General features: G+C 62.6%; 1 protein-coding gene across 12 annotated transcripts in view; it reads right to left on the bottom strand.

Moving 5' to 3' along the window:
- The window catches only part of TNS1 (tensin 1), a 67,474-nt gene that overhangs the window by 44,237 nt on the left and 2,606 nt on the right, over positions 1 to 20,631 (bottom strand). For 9 of the 12 annotated variants that reach the window (XM_058028560.1, XM_058028564.1, XM_058028557.1 and 6 more), the window contains exons 2-4: positions 16,689 to 16,803; positions 15,499 to 15,536; positions 820 to 858 (exon numbers count right to left, since the gene is read on the bottom strand). In XM_058028560.1, coding sequence (XP_057884543.1) covers positions 820 to 858; positions 15,499 to 15,536; positions 16,689 to 16,803 — 192 coding nt within the window. Of the gene's footprint in view, positions 1 to 819; positions 859 to 3,480; positions 3,512 to 8,418; positions 8,465 to 15,498; positions 15,537 to 16,688; positions 16,804 to 20,631 lie in introns of those variants that run through there. The other 3 variants (XM_058028568.1, XM_058028567.1, XM_058028569.1) reach the window with 3 other exon arrangements.

The following is a 20,631-nucleotide window of genomic DNA, read 5'->3' as shown; positions in this document are numbered from 1 at the left end:
TGCCACGTGCCTGCTCTGCCTGCTGCCACAGCACCACCAGGCTGGGGACGGGGCAGGGGAGCTGCTCTGCTGGCAAGATGCTGCCTGGTAGCACCCTCGTGTCATCCTTCCAAACCCCTTGCTGGGCATGGCCCTGCTCCAGGTGACATCCCAGTGCCCTGGTGCCCCTGAGCTCAGCCATGGCCTGCAGCAGTGTGGCAAAGGGCTGTGGCTGTCTGCCCAGTATCCCCACCTGCCCTCCCCAGGACAGGGTGAACGGAGATGATGCATCCAGCTGTTCTCCTCGTGTCCAGAGAGGACAGGGTGGGAACAGCCTGCGTCGCCCTGGCCCCAGCAAATTACTAAAGGCCCCTAGGACAGACAATAGTAGAGGGTGACAATAACAAGAGCTCAAATGCATGGCCTTGGGCGCCCTGAGCCAAAGGCACATCTGGTACAGCCATCTCCGGGTGTGCGTGAAACCGCCCCAGCTCTGGCCAGGGGACCCCAGAGCTGGTCACGTCCTATCTGCCTGTCCCTCTCAGCAACCCTGGAGGCCCCTCTTCCCTGAAAGCTCCAGCTCCAGGAGTCCTGTGATAGCTAGGCTGCTCCAGCTTTTGCTGCTCAGCTGCGGGATGCCCTTCAGCCAGCAATGGTGGGGGGCACAGCACCAAAATGGGAGTACCTTTACCCCAAGCTCAGGACCAATGTGGTTTTGAGGGTGGAAGATTCACATCCTGAAGCCCCAGCTCAGAGAAAGCCCCACACCCAGAGCAGGATGCTCCAGCATCCCCAGAGCCCTGGCTGTCACCCATGGCTCACAGCGGAGGTGTCACTTACCAGCTCATAGTTGACACTGGGGGAGCAGGGGGTCACAGCCTGCAAGGAAGCAGAAGAGAGCCAGGATTAGCCTCGGAACACTCTGTCCAACACAGGGCATGGGAAGAGGATGGAATGCAGCATTCACCCCCCACCCATGCCACAGGGAATACAGCACCCAACCAAGGAAATGACAGGGGCATCCATGGCCTTGCCACCCCAGGCAGAGCAAAGGCATCACCCCAAAGTCAAGGCTGGGAGTGGGAGTCGGCCCAGGGCCATGGCAGCTGTGCCATTCATCCTTGGCCAGGGAGCCAGGACAGCCCCAGCCCGGGTGGGCATGGCGAGCACAGCACGGCACAGCGCAGGGCAGGCGCTTGGTGCCAAGAGCAGCTCCTGGAACAAACCCCAGCCCAGCCTCGTGAGCTCCTGCAGCCGCCAGCTGAACAGCCCAGCTATTGTTACCTTAATTACCAGCGGCAATTACTGACAATTAACCTTGGGTTTTGTGTGCACCCCAAGCAGCAGCATGCCAGGCTGGGAGAGGCAGCGCCTCGTAGGTGCTGGGGCAGCGGGCACAGGCACTCCAGCTCTGTGTTGGCCCAGAGGTGCCAGCAGTAGTGGGAGGGTGAGATTCGGGGCATTTTGTCCTCTACAAATCCTACCAGGAGCAATGACCTGCAGTAAGCCAACCCCTGCCCCAGCCCAGGAGGGAGCCAAGATGGCAAACACCACTCAGGGGCTGGTCCCCTACCATGGCAGCATGGGGACCCACTGCACCCCACTCTGTCTCTCCTGCCCCGGGCCATAAACAGAAGGATTTGCCCCAAACACCCCACTTGGAGCACCCCTATCCCATCCCATCCTGGTCCCCAGAGCACGATGCCCAGCGCCTGCTCCCCTCCCCGGTTGCCAGCCTGTTCCCATCCCATCTCACTGTTTTCTTCAGGGGTTCCTCCTCCTCCCGCTCCCTTCCCCTGCGCATTATTATTATGATTTTATTCTAATGCAGAAACGCTTCCATAAAAGGCCCTTTTCCCTGCCCCGCGGCGCTGGCCCCGCGCCAGCCTCCCTGGAATGTTCTCCGGCAGCGGCAGCGAGCCGCTCTGCGGACCGAGCCGGCGAGGGCTGTGCCGTGCCGTGCCGTGCCGTGCCCCGCACGCTGCCGCCGTGCTCTTCCCCCGGGGATGCTCAACAAGCGCCCCTGACCCGTGCCCAGCCCCAGCTGCAGGGCCAGAGATGGGGGAAATGCACAGCTTCCCCACAATGGGACACACTGGTCCAGGTAGGGCCCATGCCCAGTCCTCCTCTGCTGTCGGCATGAGGAAGTTTGCAGGCTACAAATGCACCTCTGGCTGGAAAAGGGAAAAAACTGGGGTGCCTGTGGATTGTATTTCCCTGCCCTTGAGGATTCTCTGATGTGTAATACGGGCTTGTGCTCACCCGACACCACTCTTCCCATCCACAGGAGCCAGCAGCTCAGGCTGTATGGCACTCTCGCATCCCAGAAAGGCAGTTTTACAAGGACTGCAGGAATGTAAAGCTGTTTCTCTCTCTCAAGTTTGGCTCAAACATGTCCCCAGTTCAAGAAGAAGACGGAAGACTCTGTTCCAGACAATGGACCCCTCCCTAGGGAAGTCCAGTTCCCTACGTAGAGGTGTAGGAGCACCCCTCCTGCCCCACGGTGAGAGTATCACCGCACAGCCCTGCAGCGACCCCCAGAACAGCCACCATCTCTGTCCTCAGCGATTCCTGCATCCCTCGCTGCAGGGAGGGGTGGGAAAGGCAGGGGGACCCGCACACCCCTGGTCCAGGCTTCGCTCTGCCGCGGCAGACACAGCGGCCTTTCTTCTCCCCCTCACCGGTGTTTGCATTCCTGCCGGCTGGCCCCCGCCGCCGACCCCGCCGCCCGGCAGCCCTGCCCAGGAATGCGAGGAACGAGGCGCAGCAGGGCTGCCGCCCACCCCACCGCCCCCCACGGCCCCCCACCCGCCCGCCCGGCCCCCCAGGTCGCAGCCCCATCCCTCCCAGCAGCCACATCCCACGAGCTGCTGCCTTGAGACCCGAGTTTTGCCAAGCAGAAAAATCACTTTCCCAGTAAATGAGGCCCCGTGGCCAGGAGTGATAGGAGTCTCTGATGTCTCATAAAGGGCTGGGCACACCCTGCAGCCTTCCGCTGGAAAGTGATGATGGGCTCGCTCGCTCATCACCAGCTGTCACTATACCTAGAGAAACTCGATCCCCTTGACATGTTCGAGCCCAGAAATAAACACCTGGCTGGCAAACCCCTGACAGTCCCTGGCCACACCGCCATAGTGCAGAGTAGCTCATGAGATCCCTCTTCCACCTAACCCCTCCAGCTGCAGCTCAGGGACTGACCTCTGCACCACAGATCCCGACAGGACTTCAGCACCATTTCACAAGAACTGAGCGAGGCTGGAGGAATGCAGACATCCGCCTCCTATCCAGGGATGAGACATCTCAGAGCCCTCTCCATGCTGCAACCCCTGCTCACACCTCCCTCCCTCAGCACCTCCTTCCTCTCCCTCTCCTCCCTCGGTATAACAACGCTTGCACCGATGGAAGTGCCCAGGGCCACTGCCAGGTCCTGCTCCAGCGGAGCATCACCGTGGGTTGTAGCCCCAACCTGCAAGATGCCAGCAGGGCCGGGGGAACACAAACCTCCATGGCGGGGCGCTGCGATTCAGGAACGGGCTGGATCAGCGCAGCACCGGGGTGTCCCCGGCCGGGCAGCTTGAGCCGGGCGAGCACTGGCCCACGGCCCACAGCACGGCCCGGCCGGCTGCCGGTGGGTGATCCAGGCCCATCTCTGACGCATATCCCTTCCTTTGGGTGGCGGTTTTTGTTTTTCCCTTCCCCAGGAGCTCCGATAAACATTCCGGAGCCGGACGATATCCGGGCTGGTGCTGACCCTTGCTATGCCAGGAGCAGCCGCAGCACCAGCCACCCTGGCCCTCACACAGACCCCTGCACACCAGAGATGCTTCCCATGGCCAGGCACTGAGGTGCTGGCAAGCCAGCCCAGATGGTGTGGTTGGAGCTGGAGACACGCTGTCAAAAGGGACACTGACATCCCAGACCTTCCCAAAGCAAGCCAGATTCACGGCCTGACTATTTAGAAAGAATGTGGACCCCAAGAGAGGGCATCAAGGCACCCTACTCCCTCCAGCCCTGTAAGTGGTTCCCCTGCCCAAGCCACCCTGTGGTCTGGAAATGCAGTTGTCAAAGAGGAATGTGACTCAGTGGCCACATTGGCGTCCCACAGGACAGTGCTTGGGCAGCATAAATGCCTGCTCAGCCCATGTGATCCCACCTCGTGGGGTTCCACATCACCCCATGAGGGACCACTTCCTCCCAAGCAAGTTCATCTCAGCTTTGTGCCGCTTACATCCCAGCTGGGCTGTGAATCACTTCCGCACGCACCCCACGATTCTCTGCTCACCTCGAGACCCTGCCTCAAGTACAGGGGATCCCAGGGACAGCCACAGGCCACAGCAACTTCCCCAGCCATTCCCAGAGCCTTTCCACTGTTTTCCAGCCCAGCCACAGCCACCAAGCCCTGCTGAGCCCTCTCTTAGCCACAGTGTGGGGCAGTGTGAGCAGCCATCAGGCACCTCACAGCAAAAGACACTTTTAGGGGACAGGCTGGCACCACTAAAATGGGGATGTTGGGGAAGGATTTTCCCTTTCCAGCACCCCTGCTCCCCATTCCAACTGCAGCATCCTTCTCCCCTGCCAGGCACAAGGGACTGCAGTGTCTGTGCTCTGTCACACCCTGCCCTGCACAGGGGTCAGGTACCCTCTGCCCACACCACGTGCTGGCTGCTCCTGCCCTCACATTTTTTGCAGCTCTGGCAAAACTCCTGTTTATGCAACATGTCCCCGGCAGGAGGACGGCATGTTTCCATGCACAGCCGCTCCCCCCCTCTCCAGCTCCACCCTGCCCAGCACAGCCCCGGTGTGTGAGGCACAGGGCAGCCACACACAACCCCAGCACAGGAGTCCCTGGGAGGAGCAGCGGCCCGTGCACCCCACAGCCCCTCTCTGCCCCCACCAGTGCCCAGGGGTGCTGCTTTTGGGACTTCTTCCATCGGGTGGGGGTGACTGGCAGATGCGCCGAAGGGCAGGGAGCAGCTTGGCCGGCGGCTCAGGGTGAGTCAGACTGGGCTGATGCTGGGGCACAGAGGTCCCACCGCTCCCAGGCTTCCCTCCAAGCATCCCCAGCCCACCCTGCAGCTGGGTCAGGGACTGTCACTGTGCCATCCTGTCCGTGCCTGGATGCCTGGACAGCACCCATGCCAGGGCAGAGGCCATTTTCCAGAAGGTGCACCAGGCAAAGAGCCACTCACTCAGGGATGTCCCCTGAACTGGGACAAACGCTGTCTCCTGTTTCTCCCTTGGTATGTTGATGAGGAGCCGCCCTGTAGCCCATCCCCGCCAGGAAGGCGGCAGCAGGACCAGGACAGAGGTTACCCAGTACACACGGCCCTGCAAATTAGGGATGAAACGCCACAGGGGACACCAGCCATTCCACCCCACAGTGGCCATGGGGGCCACCCCTGGCACCCCATGACACCCTGGGACACACAGCACACTGGCACGGTAACAGCACACAGCAGCCCATGGCTGGCCTGGCCAGCAGCCCTGGCACAGGAGTATGGGACAGGACAGGAAAAACAATGTACAGAGAAGCTTCAAGGGGTTGCAGTGGAGGCAGCTGCACCAAAATAGCCCTGGTTTCAACCCAAATAAGGGCAGGTCCCGGCTCCGGGGCGGTTTCAGCAACCAGCCTCAATGCTGCCAAGTGCAGATGAGGGGAAGGGAGAGAAGGTATCATCCCTGACCCTGCCTGGGGAGAGAAGGGTGTTTTTGGGGATCAGGAGGGGGACAGAGACGCCTCCACATGACCAGGACAGGGGCTGTCCCTACTTTGCTCGCAGGCACTGGCTCGGCACAGGGCCGGCCACAGGCAGGGATGTGCTGTGCTCCAGTGCCTAAAAAGGCAACATCTGGAGGCAGCAGGTCTGGATCCAGCCCCACGGGCCAGCACGCGCCTGCCTGGCTCTGGCCCCACAGCCCCAGCCCTGGCCTGCTCTGCCCCCAGCACCACACACGTGTGCTGCCAGCCCACCGCGGGGACACCCCTCAGCCCAGACCCATGGGGACCCACAACCAGCCTAAGGAAGAGCATAGGGTCACTGTCCCCCTCGGCAACAGACTTACCCCAGGAAAAGCACCAGGATCCCCCCAGCCCCTCACCAACTCCCCCAGAACCAAACCAGACACCAGGACTGGCCAGGGAGCAGTTTCTGCACCAGGGAACAGAATCACACCAGGACTGGCCGGGACAGACTCTGCTGCAGGGGGTTTTACCAGGACAGGTCCATGAACAGGTTCTTACATTGGATTGGTCAATGCATGGATTCTCACATGAGATTGGGCAGCAACAGGATTCTCATCTGGGGCTGGTCTGTGCGTGGATTCTCACCTGAGATCAGTAAACGCAGGGATTCTCACACAGGATTGGCCAGCACATGGATTCTTACACGGGATTAATCACTCGCCAGGCTGTCCCATAGGACTGGTCAAGGCCTGGATTCTGACAGGGGATTGGTCAGAGCACTGACTCTCGTGCAGGATTGGTCAGAGCAGCGATTCCCACACAGGACTGGCCAGCGCTCGGATTCTCACATGGAACTGATCAACAAATGGATTCCGACATGGAGCACGGGCACTCCTGTGGGACTGATCAGCCTGGCAGCAGCCTGTGCCCCACCCTGAGCCCAGGGCAGGATCCTTCCCACACATCCACTCTGCTGGAGCATCAGGCAAGCCCCCCTCCTGTGCACTCAGACCCCGCTGCACACTTTTGGCAGCCTCACAGCATCTGCCATGCCCATGGGTCTGGGACCCAGCTCGAGGGGGTGCCAAAATAAGCCCTGGCTGCCCCAAGGGGTCTTAGCCCCCCAGTACTGAGCCCTACTTGTGAAAGTAGGAAAGGCCCAAAGCAGATGGAGATGAGTCAGTGCTGTATCCTCACCCTGCAGGTCAGAGCTGAAAACACTACAGGGGACCTGAAATGCTGAGCAGCACCTCCAAAACTGGTGTCCCCCAATCTGCAGTTTTGAGGAGATGAGGGAATAGGAGGGAGAAGTGGACACAAAGATACACTCCCCCTACCCCAGGAGCTGTGCTGTGGGACTGCTTTCTCTCTTGTGTCCCATAACCCATCAGGGAAGCTCCAGTGCTGATCAGGGTCTGCTGGCACTATGACCAGATACCCGGGGACGGGCTCACAAGGCTAGGAACTAGACAGTAGCAAAGCAAGGAGGGTTGCCCAGGGCATAAGCAAATGGACACCCTGCAACTTGAGACCCCAAAAGGGCGCATGGGCGAGCACAGCTCCAAGGCCCAGCACTTTGCCCGGGGCCAGCAGGATCACTAAGAGGCTTCCTTAGAGTGGGTGAGAGCTGGACGCTCGTTTCCCACCGATACACTTTCCCTGGGGGTGGCTCCAGACTCCAGACAGGACACACGTTGTCATCCCCAGGGCCATCATGCTGTAGGGACAAGAGGTGCCTGCTTGGCTGCCCCCCAGAACGCCCAGACTCAAGTGCCATGAGCACCCAGGGGGTGCAGCCACTGTCACCCCAGTGTCCCTGCCAGCTGTCCTCCAGCACGCACACTGGAGTCACCCACCCACCGCACCAGGGCTCACGCCAGCGCCGAGCGGGCTCAGGCGCCCGGGAACGGAGCACTTCTCTTTTTTTCCTTGTTTTCCCCTTAAACGCAAACGGGCTGATGCCTCCCTCGCTCGGTCGTTTCCTCTCCCAGCAGCACAGCCCAAAAACATCTGCGCTGGGACCTGCCCTGACGGAGTTAACCCTCTGCGGGCCCGGCGGCGCCGAGGGGCCGGGGATCCCTGCCGGGGGGGCGGCGGGGGGGGCTGGCACCCGCCGGGGCTGCCTCGCCACTCATTAACCCGGAGTTTAACCATTGACGGTCCCGCCGCCGAGGGGGGGTTAACCCGTGGGCTGCCAGGGTGTCCCGGCCGCGGGGAGCCCCCCAGAGTGTCCTCCCCGCGGGGTGACAGGAGCCCGGCATCGCCCCCCCGGCTGCGGGGCGGGAGCGGGGTGCCGGGGGCGGACCCCGCTTTCCCGCGCACTCCTCGCTCCGCGGGGACGTGTCCCTACGCACTTCGGGGAGGCCAGGGGGGGACGCAAAGCCCAGCGCCTGTGTGTCCCCCTCCGGAGCACCCTGAGAGTCACCGGCCCTGGCCAGGCGGGGAGGGGGGCACGGGGGGGCGCGCTCACAGGTCCCTGCCGGCGGCAAACCGGCCCTCGCCCCCTGCCCAAGCCCTCCTCCCTGCGAGCACCGCATCGCCCTCTTCAAGCCCCCCTCCCGCACCCCGAGACCCCTCCTGGTGACAGACAGCTGCGGACCCCCCAACACCGGGGGGCAGCACCCCCCCTCCACGCACCACCCCATCACCGCTCGGATATCACGCGTGGCCCCCGCCCCCTGGAGAGATGACACCCCCGGCAGCACCCTCCCTCCCGGGGGGCCTGGGGACCCTGCGCCCTCACCTCCCGCCCGTACCTGGTTCATGACGCTCCCGAAATCCATCCGGGGTCTCGCCTGCCTACATCCGAGAGGGACGGCACCGCAGCCTCACCTGGCCCGGGGGGCGCGGGGGGCGGCCGGAGGGGCCGCGGGGGGCAGGCGGGAGCCCAGCGTCGCCCGGGAGGGCAGGAGTGAAGGCAGACTGCAGGCAGAGCCCCCCTCCCTCCCCGGGCCAAGCCTGGAGAAGGAAGGAAGGAAGGAGGGAGGGAGGAGGGAGGGGAGGGAAGGAGGGGGAGAGCCGAAGGGTTTCGCTCCCCAGAAGCGGGACCCCGGCGATGGAGGGGCGCGGGGAGGTCCCGCCGGCTCCCCGCTCCCCTCCGCACCCCCGGGGCGGCCGGGGGCTGGGGAGCCCGGGGCGCCGGCCCCGGCCCTGGGGAGGAATGGGGTCCCGGTCGGCTTTTTCCACCGCTCCTCTCCCTTCTCTCGCTTCTTCTCCCTCTTTCTTCTCCTCTTCCCTCTCCCCAGCTGCACGGCGCGCTCCAAGTCCGGCCCCGCTCCGCTCCCCTCGCCTCCCCCAAAAACGCCCTTAAAGGCAACCGGGAGCCTGACTCGAGCAGCTGGCCCTGGGGTAGGGGTGCCGGCAGGTGGGCACACCCCCCCCCACCCCAAAAAACAAAAATTATCCCCCCCACACCTCGGCCACGTCCGCCTGCAAAGCCCCTGGCAGCCGGTGCCGAGGGGCCGCGGCGGGCGGCGGGGAGCAGCGGGGTCGGGGCCTTATCGCCCTGCGTGACGCCACCGGCGTCCCGGTGCCCTTGGCGGGGGGGTGGCAGGGACCGGTGTGTGGGGCCCTGCTTGGGGCCTGCCTGGCACCCCCTGGCACAACTTGGGGCCCCCCTGCCATATGCGGGACCAACTAATGGTCCTTGGGTGTCCCGCACCCCCAGCGTTGGAGAGGATGTGGAGATTTATCAGCCCACCTCTCAACTAAAAATCAAAGCCAAAATGCTGGAAAAGCCCCGTCTGTCTCTTGGCACCTAAGGTCATGCCAGTCCCAGCTTGCCTGTCCCAAACCTGGAGTGTGCCCAGCATCCCCCTGGCCTTCCTCCCGTCTCCCCTCCTCCTCCTTCCTTCTCCTCCTCCTTGGGGGGCTGCATGTCGATGGCTGGAGCCCCGGTCTCCCTTGCTGCCCCTGGGGCAACCCAGCCCCAGGCCTGGTGAACCAGCAAGTGCTCAGTGCCAGGAGACCCCCCAGCAAAGAGGAGAAGCCCACCAGCAGCAGCCCAGAGAGTGGCGAGCTGGCCAGGCAGGCGTGAGCCAGGCACCCGGCCCAGGGCTGTTGACATTTTCTCACCCAACGCCTCCCCGTTCCTGTTTGCATTTCCGTCCTGAAGCTGTGGGCTCAGCCAAAAGGCTGGAACTGGCTCTGATGGAGCGGTTCAGGACCCCAACACCCCTCCTACCTCACCACCCCTTCAAAAGTCACCAGGGAGGGGTCTGTGCAAAGGGGCTCTCCCATTGCCCACCCCCAAGTCCCCCTAAGGGACACCACCCCTGTAGTTACACTCCAGTTCAAGATCTTTCCCAGTCCCTCCATGCCTCAGCTTACACAGCAACCCAACAGTGCCATGGGATGGGAGCACCAAAAGGCACTGTGGGGACCCTTCCTGCTGCCAAGGACAGAGCACCAGAGCCAAACATCTCTGCAGAGCATCTCCTCATCCCCCCTCCAAAGCAAGCACCAGCCAGCCCCTCAGCCCTCCCCAGCACCCAACAGCACAGGGTCAGATCCCAACAGCCACCACTCTAGAGACAAAACCCCATGGCCAGGATCCACTGACACCCCTAAACAAGTCCCACCATCCCCACAGCCCACGAAAACCAGGCATCCCAAAAAGATGGGAGCGCTGACACAAGGATGGAGGGGCAAAGAACATCCTGCACCAGCAGTGCACAGCATGGACACCAGCCCAGCTCCAGCACAGACCTCTGCACAGGACCCAGAGCCCAAACTCCTCAGGAGGAGGCCACAGGATGGCTCCCAGGCCCTGGGAAACATCAGCAGAGGAAGAGCTGGGGCCAGATGGGAAAGTACCAGCAACTGAATGGGATGGAAATGAGTGGGTGAGCAAAGGGCACTGATAGCTCCTCGTCCCTATCCTGGTCCCCGGGGCAGTGACAGGAAATGTCCCCTGGGGACATGACGTGTCCCTTTCACAGGACACAGCCAGAGAAGTCCTGACAACATCCTTGAACTACAGCTGCCAAAGTATCTCCCAGAGCCATAGGGTCAAAGTGCCAGTGGGCGCAAGCCCAGCGGTCTGCAAAGTGGTTCCAGTGACTCCCAGCCCCCCCAGACAAACCACCCCTCACATGAAACAGCTCCTCTGTGACCCAAAACAAACACCCCTGAGCATCATTACCCCAGATGGCAGTGGAAGAAAGGAGACCTGGGGACCAGGCACCCAGGTGTGGCTCATCTCCAGAGATTAAAGGAGGTAAGCCCCAGTGCAAGGTCTGTACAGCCCCTCTTGAGCCAGACTTTTCAGCTGTACTGGGATCACTGACACCTCTTGGAGGGTCCTGGGAGTTCCCAGGGACCCAGCACCCTTCCCAGGGCAGGTATCAGGAGGAGTGGCCATGGGGGATGCAAACTGCTCCGGGAAGGGAGAAAACCAGTGGAAAATAAGGCAGGCCTGGACCCTGCTTCCCACCATGACGGGGCTTTGGGAAGATGGATGCAGCCCTAGGAGCTGCCAAGGAGGGAGGCTGGTGGTCCCCACTGCCTCATCTGACCCCTCCCAGGCCAGTCCTGGCCAGTGCTCAGCAGTGCAGCGAGCATGAGCAGTGTCAGCATCCCCTCTCCCCTGCCCATCCTCTCCGTGCAGCACCCCGAGGGTGCAGGGAAGGGCCCCAAGTTCTCCCAGCAGCGGAGCCGGCCCCCCACTGGAGCTGAGAGGCCGAATATTTGGGCAGTGACGTAAAGAGGGGGAAAAAGGAAAGAGGAAAAAAAAAAACCAATAAAACCCCCTCCAGGACCTGCTGCACAAATACAACCTGGCACAGTACCGGGGCAGGGCTGAGCCCCACGGCTCCCCATCCCTCCACCCCAGCTGGGCCCATACCGGGGTCAAGGACGTATTCCTGCTCGATTCCTTCCCTCCCACGCACCGCCCCCTCTGTTGTGGAGACCAGGGGTGTTGCTAATTACCTGTGCCAAAGCTCTGGGGGGTGGCTTTGAACGGGGCTATCAGGGACAGGGACCTGACGGGCACTCCCCTGTGACCAGCACGTCATCTTCCCCTCCACAGCACGGGGAGGAAGCAGAGTGCCTGGGGCAGGGAGCAGGGACTGCACAGACACAGATCCCATTACAAGAGTCTTCCATAGCTGGGACATGGATGTCCCCTCCTTGCAGCCCCCAGGAACCTGCAATACATGGCCTGGCCATACCCCCAACACTGCCTGGGCCCCTGGCCATGGCATGGCTTTACCAGGAGTCAAGCCTTCCTGGAAGTGTCCAACCACCCCTTGCCTCAGTTTCCCTTCCCAGTTCTGACTTGCTTAACAAGCAGGGGGTATTCCCAGCACCAGCTGAGGGGTGCACACCCCCTCACCCCCACCACCAGGCCCTGCCATGGGTCCTGCAGCTGTCCAAGGGCCCGTCACCGCCGCGGGCACTGGGAGCGATTGCTCTGGCCGGGACATGCCTCGCTGCCTGGCCCTGGCCCTGCTCCAGCCCCGGTTTAATGATGGACAAACCTGCCCCCCCCCGGAGCCCCATCACAGGGGGCACTTGAAAAACAACACAGGCCTGGCACAAGGCCAGCGGGGATGGATGGCAGTGAACTGGGAGCACATGCATGTGACCACCCGCCTGTGTGCGAGCGTGCTCACACACACAGATGGGTGTTCTTGCACACACGTGCATTTCCTGCAGCCCATGCACTCGTGCATGCATCTCTGAGCACACACAGCCACACACACACGCTCACATACACAGGCACACACACACGTGTATGTGGCATGGCTCAAATGCACACTTTCAGCTTCTAGGAAGAGACACTGGGGGGACAACACCTAGACCTCTTGCCCCATGCTATGTGATGTGCCTCAGTTTCCCCTCTTGGCACAGTCCAGCACCCTCACTCACCCAGCACTGCTGGGCCCCTGGGTGGCAGGCTGGAGCCTTGCCAGGCCCAGGGGCTGGCACAGGCGCCATTTCCCAGAACCAAGCACCAGCAATCGCCAGCCGATCGGCAGCCAAACGCCACAGCACTCGCTGTCCCCCAGCCAAACCATCCATCGTGGGGCCAGCTCCCTCTACGGGAAGCAGCAGAGTCCCCCATCTTTTCTCAGCCTCTCCAACCAGCATCTGGCCACAGTCAGAGTGAGGGCATCCCAGGGGATGCAGACACTCCTAGGATATCCCTTGATGTGGGACGTGCCTGCATGGCCCCACTGCTCGGAGCGTCCTCGGTCAGAGAGCAGTGTCACCACCGATCCTGGCTGTGCCACTGCCAGCACGTGCCACCCACGACACAGGCTCACCCATGCCTGAACACAGGCACAAAAGTACTGCACCCCACACCACGTTCCCTGCCTCCTGCTGCCCCCACACAGGGCTGGGTGACTCAGTTTCCCCGCTTTTCAAGGAAAGATACACCCCCGCAGCTCTGGGCAGGCAGTTTTGGTGCAGGGAGGGAGGGAGGGGCAGGCTGTGTGTGTCACATACATACCAGTGTCCATCCATCCAACCGTCCCTCTCCGAGAGAGGGAGGGAGGTTTGCTAAGCAAGGAAAAATCCCTGAGCAGAGGCACAGGGCGCAAGAAGGGCCTTACATGGGCATGGGAACAGAGTTGTGCTTCCCAGCTGATGAGTGTGCAGCTGCCCTGGCCCCTCCACAGCCACCCACGGGCACCAGGCATCCCACCAGCATCACTGCCAGCACAGGGCACTGGGTTCCACCACTGCTGTCCCACTGTCTTTCAGGCAGGATGGAAACTTGAGGTATGCAGGTCACTGCCAGGGCACAGGTCCTGCCCTCCCTGCTACAGCTCTGCCTGCTCGCTGCCTTGTCACAGAGGGGGCACTCACTAGCACCCCAAAAGCTCCCAGGCGTCCCCACATACACTCCAGTGCCCCCCTCCCTTTATCCCCATCACACCCATGGTACCCCCTAGCACCCCACACTGATTACCAAGAGTACAACTCCTTACACCCCCATCTCTCCCCCTCCCCTACACCTGGTCCATTTGAGGTTTGTAAGTGGGGGCTTTCCCCCCAGGATGCAGCTGGCTGGGAGCTGGCCATGCTACAGGGCAGAACAAAGAGGTGGAGCAAGTGCTAGGGAGGTAAATGTGGGGACCAAAGAGCAGACACTGCCAGCAGCATGGTGGGGCAGACTCCAGGGCCAGGAGACACCAGAGCCAGGGGACACCAGGACTTTGGCAGCATATCCAGGGCAGGAAGAGGAAGCACTGCAGAGTGCAGCTGCCAGCTCTTTGGGGGTGCGTTCGTCTTCCCTCTCCAAAGTATCCTGGAGGTGCAGGGGTTAAACATGAGGGACTTCAGGTAAACAAGAGGCCATTTTTGCTCCATGCCAAGCCCCCTCCCCACGTGCACCCTCCTCGGAGACCCTACAATAACAGGCTGGCGTGTGAGTCAGCTGGCCATCTGCCCGACCGGAGGAGCCCCTCCCTGGGCGCTGGCCCAAAGGAGCTCTGCGCAAGGCCCCTGGCCCTGGCCCCATGCACGCTCCCCCCAGCAGCAAACCCCTCGGCTAGCTGGCCCCACCGAGGGGGCTCCAGCTTCCAGCGAGCGTGGGAAGGGTGATGGAGGCTAATGAAATGCAGCCGGCCGGGAGAGCGAGCTGTACACAGCCCATGCGCACAGCCCAGCCAGATGCTGGGAGCCTGGTATGACCCCCCTCTCGGTGTACAGCCCCCTGTCAGGCATCAGAGAATCCCCACCGGGCTCACACCCAGACACACACACTTCCTGACACTCCCTCCTGCCTGGAAACCACTGGCAGATGCTCCCTGCCACTGTACCACAGGCATCCCCTCCTGCACGCCCCTCCCAGCTCTCCCCACAGCACCCCAGCAAAGCCACCTTCCCTGGCCCCAGCCTTCCTGGGGTGCCCGGGGTGACACAGGCTCCTGGGGTGGCCCAGACTTGACACAGTGTCCTGGGGCTGGCACAGCTCCACTAAAAAACCTCCCAGTCATCTTTGCCCAGCCCATACAAGGCCCAGGGTACCCCACAGTCCCCTGTTCCCCCAGGAGCCCAGCTGAGGCTCAGTGCCAGGGCTGCTGCCAGCGCCTGCCCTGCTCCACCACCCATACCATGGCACCCTGCAAAGCCCAACGTGTGCCCAGCCCCTGGCACAGCACCCCCCTTCCTTCTCCCTCCCTGCCCAGCTGGGCACAGGCAATGGGCACGGGAACAGGCATGTCCCAGCCTACGCTGTCTGCCTGGGGCATGCCAGGCTCTTCCCGCCCAGGATGCCAGCCCCAGAGATAGCTGGCATACACGCCTCCCCAGGGATTAAGAACACGAAGCCTCCCCTGCCCCGGCAGCACAGTAATGGGCACCGTGCCCACCTCCCGCTCCTCAGAGAACCTGGGTTGCAGTAGGGTCCCCCTCTGCTGGTGCAGCAGCTGGATAGACAGGCACCGCTGGGCATCCTCTGTCTCCTGCCAGCAAGATCCGCCCCTGGCTGGGCATCGGCAGAGCTGCTCAGCCTGTGTGCACGCAGCTGGCAGCGCTCAGCCACGGCGCATGGCACCCACGTGCCCAGCACTCACCCTGGCAAAGGGCACCCCGCTCCAGGCTCTGGGGCACAGATAGCTGCTGGTCTGCTCTGACAAGGGCTGCACCCAAAATCCCAGCCTCATACACAGACAGGCACATGCTGTCAGTGACCAGGCAGCAGGATGGCACTGTCAGCCTCACCCAGTGGTGACACCAGTGCCACCATGACCAGCCGAGAGCCACCAGCCCATTTGGGTGCCCATCCAGTGGGGTCAGCTGGCATGGACCATGGCATCCTCCCTTCTGAGTCCCCAGCACCTGCAGGCAGGGCTGGGATACACCTCAGGACACTGCCTTACCTTGGCTTGGCACTTGGTGTGGCAGGAGAGCTTGCAGCCTGCGGGAGAAAGAGGGAGAGAGGGTTATTGGAGGCAGGAGGGGGAGCAGTGCCAGGGGGCAGCCTGCAGGCACCCCACATGCAGGGCAGGAAGGAGGGGCACCCAGCACTGCAGGGCACTGCAGAGCACCTTGGCACTGGGCACTGCCAGGACATGCACGTGCGTGCAGGGACGCCCACACCTCGCACTGTGCACACACATTCCAGGTGGCACCAGCACAGCAGCAGGCACACAAATTGTGGCTCTGGGACAGACACGCTGCCAACGAGCCAGTGAGTGTGTGTGAGTGCAAGCCCTCATGCCCAGGGTGAACAGCATGGAGGCAGACCATGCACACACAGGTCTCATGGGGCCTCTCATGGACACTGGCATGACTGAGAACACCACAGGGGTGCTGCCATTGCCTGTGCTCCCTCCCTCCTTCCTGTGCACTGCTGCTGCACACTTTCACCCATGCCCTGTGGAGGGCACGTGCTCATGGGCAGTGCAGGATTGTTTGCCACTGCTGGGACACATACAGGGCACCACTATGCCGTCTGATTAGCCCTGCAAACACACATGTGCCATCCCCAGGGACACAAGGGTCCCCACGCAGCATGGCCACAGCCGCACCCCAATCCCTGTTCTCCTTGGGCCCGTTTCCTGCAGCGCAGGAAGCCTCATTGTTCCCGTTTCCTCTGTCCGCCCCTCGCACGGGGCTCAGCGACACCGCACACGTGCGAGGGCTGGCGGCCCCACCTGTGACCCACTGGGTGCCACGGGCAGCAAGCACGGCTCAGGGTGACACCCACGAGTGTGCACAGACCCCCACCCATGTGCACAGACCCCCACCCATGTGCACACACGTGGTGGCCGCTGCACACTCACTGAGCGTGCACAAAGCTGACACACGGCCACGTACACGTGTGACACCTCAGCGTCTCCATGGGCCACCCTGGCCTCCCAGCCACCTTCCCACCCGCAAAGGCACCACACACTCTCTCACAGCCACAGCTCTCCCTCTAACACACAGGCACACGTGTGTGTGTGCACAGACTGGCACATGTTCCCACACTCAGATCCTTGTGCATGCAGGCATACACACACATCCCCAATGTCCTGACCTCCCTGGCACGTCCCCGTGCACCCGCGCTCCCACAGCCCCAGCTCACCTCTGCAGGTGCTGCCCTGGCGGGTGATGGCCTGCCGGCAGATCCCACAGGCCTTCACCTTCTTGAAGCTCGTCATCTTGAAGGAGTGTGCTGGAGGGGCCTCCAGGTCCTGGGGCTGGGGGGAACACGGGGCTTCGTCAGCGGGAACAAGGTGGCACCAAGTCCCAGACACTCAACTCTGACCTGCCTGTTTCCCCTGGGTGGCAGCTCATCCTCCTCCCATGTCCCCTACACATCTTCACCTGTGTCCGTGTCCTCTGGGAATGGGAATGGGCTACAGAATAGGGGGTACAGGGATGGGGGGTATGGAGTGGGGATAGGGGGTACAGGGGAGGGGGGTGGGGCACTGCCTCCACCCCTTTAAATAGTCTCTGCCGCCCCCTGGCGGTGCGGGCCTCTGTGTGTGCACACATGCACACACTTGTGTGCTCACACATCTGTGCATGTGCACGTATATGTGCGTGTGTGTGCACGCACAGATTGTGTGCACAGATGTGCGTGTGTGTGTCCATGCTGTTTGTGCTGTGTGAGCACATACAGAGGCGTGCACAGCTGTGTGCATGCATGTGTGTGAGCACATACATGTGTGTGCATGCACAGATGTGCGCACACTCGTGCCTCCCTGCGTGTGGGTACACCTCCATGTGTGCCTGCGAATACTTGCCCGTGCACAAGTGTCTCTGTGAGCACATGTGTGTGGACACAGCTGTGTATGTCTGCACACATGGGGGGTAAAAACGCTTGAATGCACATGTGTGTGTGCAAACTTGCGTGCACATGTGAATGTGCATAGATAAACGTGTAGATAATACATGCATGTATTTGTACATGTGTGGGTACACAGATAAGTGCACAAAAATGTATGTGCACGCTCGAGTACGTGCGAGTGCTGCCAGTAGCTTGCCCACGCTGAAGGTGTCTCGCTGTCATGCTGTGTTTTGGGGTGCATGCCAGGCAGCGTGTGCTGAGGTGTGTCTTGGAGGTGTGTAAAGGGGGCACAGAGCCCCCTGAGCATGAGCAGCCGTGCCCACCCTGTCTGGCACAACCCACAGCAAGAGGAAGCTGATGCCACGAGTGTGACTGAGTGCAGGATGGATCCAAACTGTGCAAGCATGAACTGTGTGTGTTCATGCATGGGGGTTGAGGATGGGGAGGGGTCTTGGCACAGCTGCAGGCAGCCAGTGATCCTCCCAAACTCCCATTTGACTGTTTTTGGAGGGGGGCAACCCTTGGCAGCAGGCCAGCCCTGCCCACCCACCTGCTGCCAGATGAAGACGTGAGCCCCTGTAAATCCGCCTTTTCATGCCAAGACTAATGAGATTAAGCAGAGGCCCGGCGGCCCCCCCTTGCCTTGGCGCCCCGCTCTCCTCCAGCCCACTGCACCAGAGCCAAAAGGGTTGGTGCCAAAGTGTCAGGGGCCCGGGTACCTCCCCACAAAATTCTCTGCCTCAGTTTGCCCAGTGCAGACAGAGACAGGAGATGGGCCATCCATGTGCACTGCACGCCTCTGTGTGTGTGCAAACCCCCCTGGGGCTGTGAGGGTGCTGCACATGCACACCTGCAGGCACACACGTCCCCAGCAGCCACAGCAGAGCAGTGGCACGGGCTCATTGTTCCCATACACTGGTCCATGTGCCACCGTGCACACACTCACACGGTTTGTTCATGTGCCTGCAAGCCCCTCTTCCCTGGGCACCTGCTCCCACAGGGCCACTCACCAGTGGTGCCTTGGCAGCCCCCAGAGCTGGTGCCACCCTGCTGGGTGGGTGTGTACACACACAATCACACACACACGTGTGTGTGCTCAGACGTGGCGTCACCCACCCGGCAGCCGTGGGAAAAGCTCCCCCAGGACAGGGGCTCCCACGCCGCAGTTGCTGGGTGACAGTGAGACCTAATGATGCCATGAGCTCCTTTGCATATGCAAAGCAGCATCATTGCTGCAGGGTGCCCCGGGAAGAGGCCTTGCCCCCCGCTCCCAGGGACCCACTGGGATGCACAGGGATGCCGACACATCTCCCATGCACATACCCCCCGCTCTGTCCTGGCCTCCATGGCTTCATTAACAGCAATTATCCTCACTAGTGAAAGAGCTGCCCCTTTGATTCCCACACCCCCAGAGTCTCTTCTGTTTGTCTCATTGCCAACACCATCACTGTGCCAGAGGGGGACCAACCCAGCACCCAGCTCTATGCTCCCCCAGGACCCTGCTGCTGGAGGGGCACTCTGCCCACCCAGTGCCACTCTGCCAGCCAGGGAACCAGCCCATCCCACAAAACAATCCAGTCCCAGCTCCATACTGGCAGCATCCCAATTAGCCTCCCTGCCCCCAAGGCTGGAAACTGTTGGGGGGATGCAGAGGCATGGGCTGAAGGGCTTCTTGGGAACGTCTCCTGGATACCCACCCATGGTACCCACCTCCAGGGACCAGTACCCACATGCTGCAGGAGCAGGGGTGCAAAGGCATCCCTGGCCATGGGGCCCGCCAACATGCAGACCAAAGGAGGCTGGAAGGGGACCCAGGTGTCCTGGGCTGGAAGAGGCACCAGACAAAGATGCCAAGTTAATCAAGAGCTAGGAGACCTGGGTTCATTGCCCAGCACTGCAGAGAGTGCAGTGGCGGGGGGGAACCTGTGACACCCAGTTCCCCTGAGGCTGCAAAGCCACGGTGGGTGGAGGGCACCGAGACACCTGGGTGCAGTCTTTAGGCTCAGATCCACCCAGAGTTTTGCAACCCGCTGGCCCCCGGGACTCAGTGACTGGGGAGAATGCAGAGCCCCCAACCCCAATACCTAACTGGATCCCCCCCCCCAGTTTTCTGAGTTGCCCTTCCCTTCAGTGAAGTAGCAGATCCTCTGCCCCAGGGAATGGTGGAGCCCCCGGCCAGTGACGCAGGCTGGGCATCGTGGGGGATCAGCCTCCCATCCTCCCCAAGCCCACAACCCTTCCTCACACAGATCCTTCTACAGCCCAGTATGTCCCGCATCCCAGCCCGGTCCCCCCTCTTCGTGTACCCCCAGCCTACTGCCCACCGCCACTTCTCTCTCGGGCTGGCTCCCGCTCCGTTCCCCACAGTCCCCGGGCTCCTCCCGGCCCCGCTCCCGCTCCGGTCCCCCAGCCCCACCGCGATGTCCGGCCGTCCCTAGCGGTCTCCGCTCCGTCCCGGTTCCCCCAGAGCCGGTCCAGCCCCGCCAGTCCCCCTGCTCCCAATCAGCCCGTCCCGGTGCAATCGCCCCCGCTCCGTCCCGCTGCCCGCGCATCCAGTCCCATCCACCGCCCGCTGCCGGGAGCGGCCCCGCTCCGCGACCCCGCCGCTGCTCGCCCCGGCGCGGCTCGTACCCAGAGCAGGCAGGAGAGGCACAGCCCGGTCATGCTGCCCGCGGCGCGTCCCCGCCGGCCGAGCCCCCGGCCCCTCGCTCCGCCCGCCCGCCCCACCCCGGCCCCTCGCCGCCCCTCCGCCCGGGGGAGGGGGGGAGCGGCGGAGCCCCCCCGAGCCCGCAGCGCCCCAATCGAGTCGGCCGGAGGCGTCTGGGACACCCCCCCACCGCCAGCAGAGGGGCTGCGGGGGCCCGGAGCGGGGCTGTGCGTGTCCCAGGCCCCCTCTTCCCCACTCACACACATTTGGGATCCATTTCCTCCGCTGACCGGGGGACACCCGCCACCCACGTCACCCTCATCCCTCCTCCGGCCTCCGGCGGGTCCTGCGGCGGGATGCACCCCCCCCATGCCCAGCCGAGTCCCCTGGGTGGTCCCGGGATGGGAGACGGGGAGGGATCAGCGGACATCCATGCGCGGAGCTGGGGGGCCTCAGCGAGGGGGGACAAGCTCCGGGCGGGACGGAGAGCGGCTTGGCAGCCTGCGGCCCTGACGGGAATGCATTTGACAGGGGGTGCTCCAGCCCCTCCTGGGGGGCTTGGCCGTGCGACACACGGCTCCCCCTCTC

Source organism: Melospiza georgiana, chromosome 7, assembly GCF_028018845.1.
Source record: "Melospiza georgiana isolate bMelGeo1 chromosome 7, bMelGeo1.pri, whole genome shotgun sequence".
Lineage (NCBI taxonomy): Eukaryota > Metazoa > Chordata > Aves > Passeriformes > Passerellidae > Melospiza > Melospiza georgiana.
Note: the sequence above shows the minus strand (reverse complement) of the source record. Positions and strands in the feature narration are given on the sequence as shown.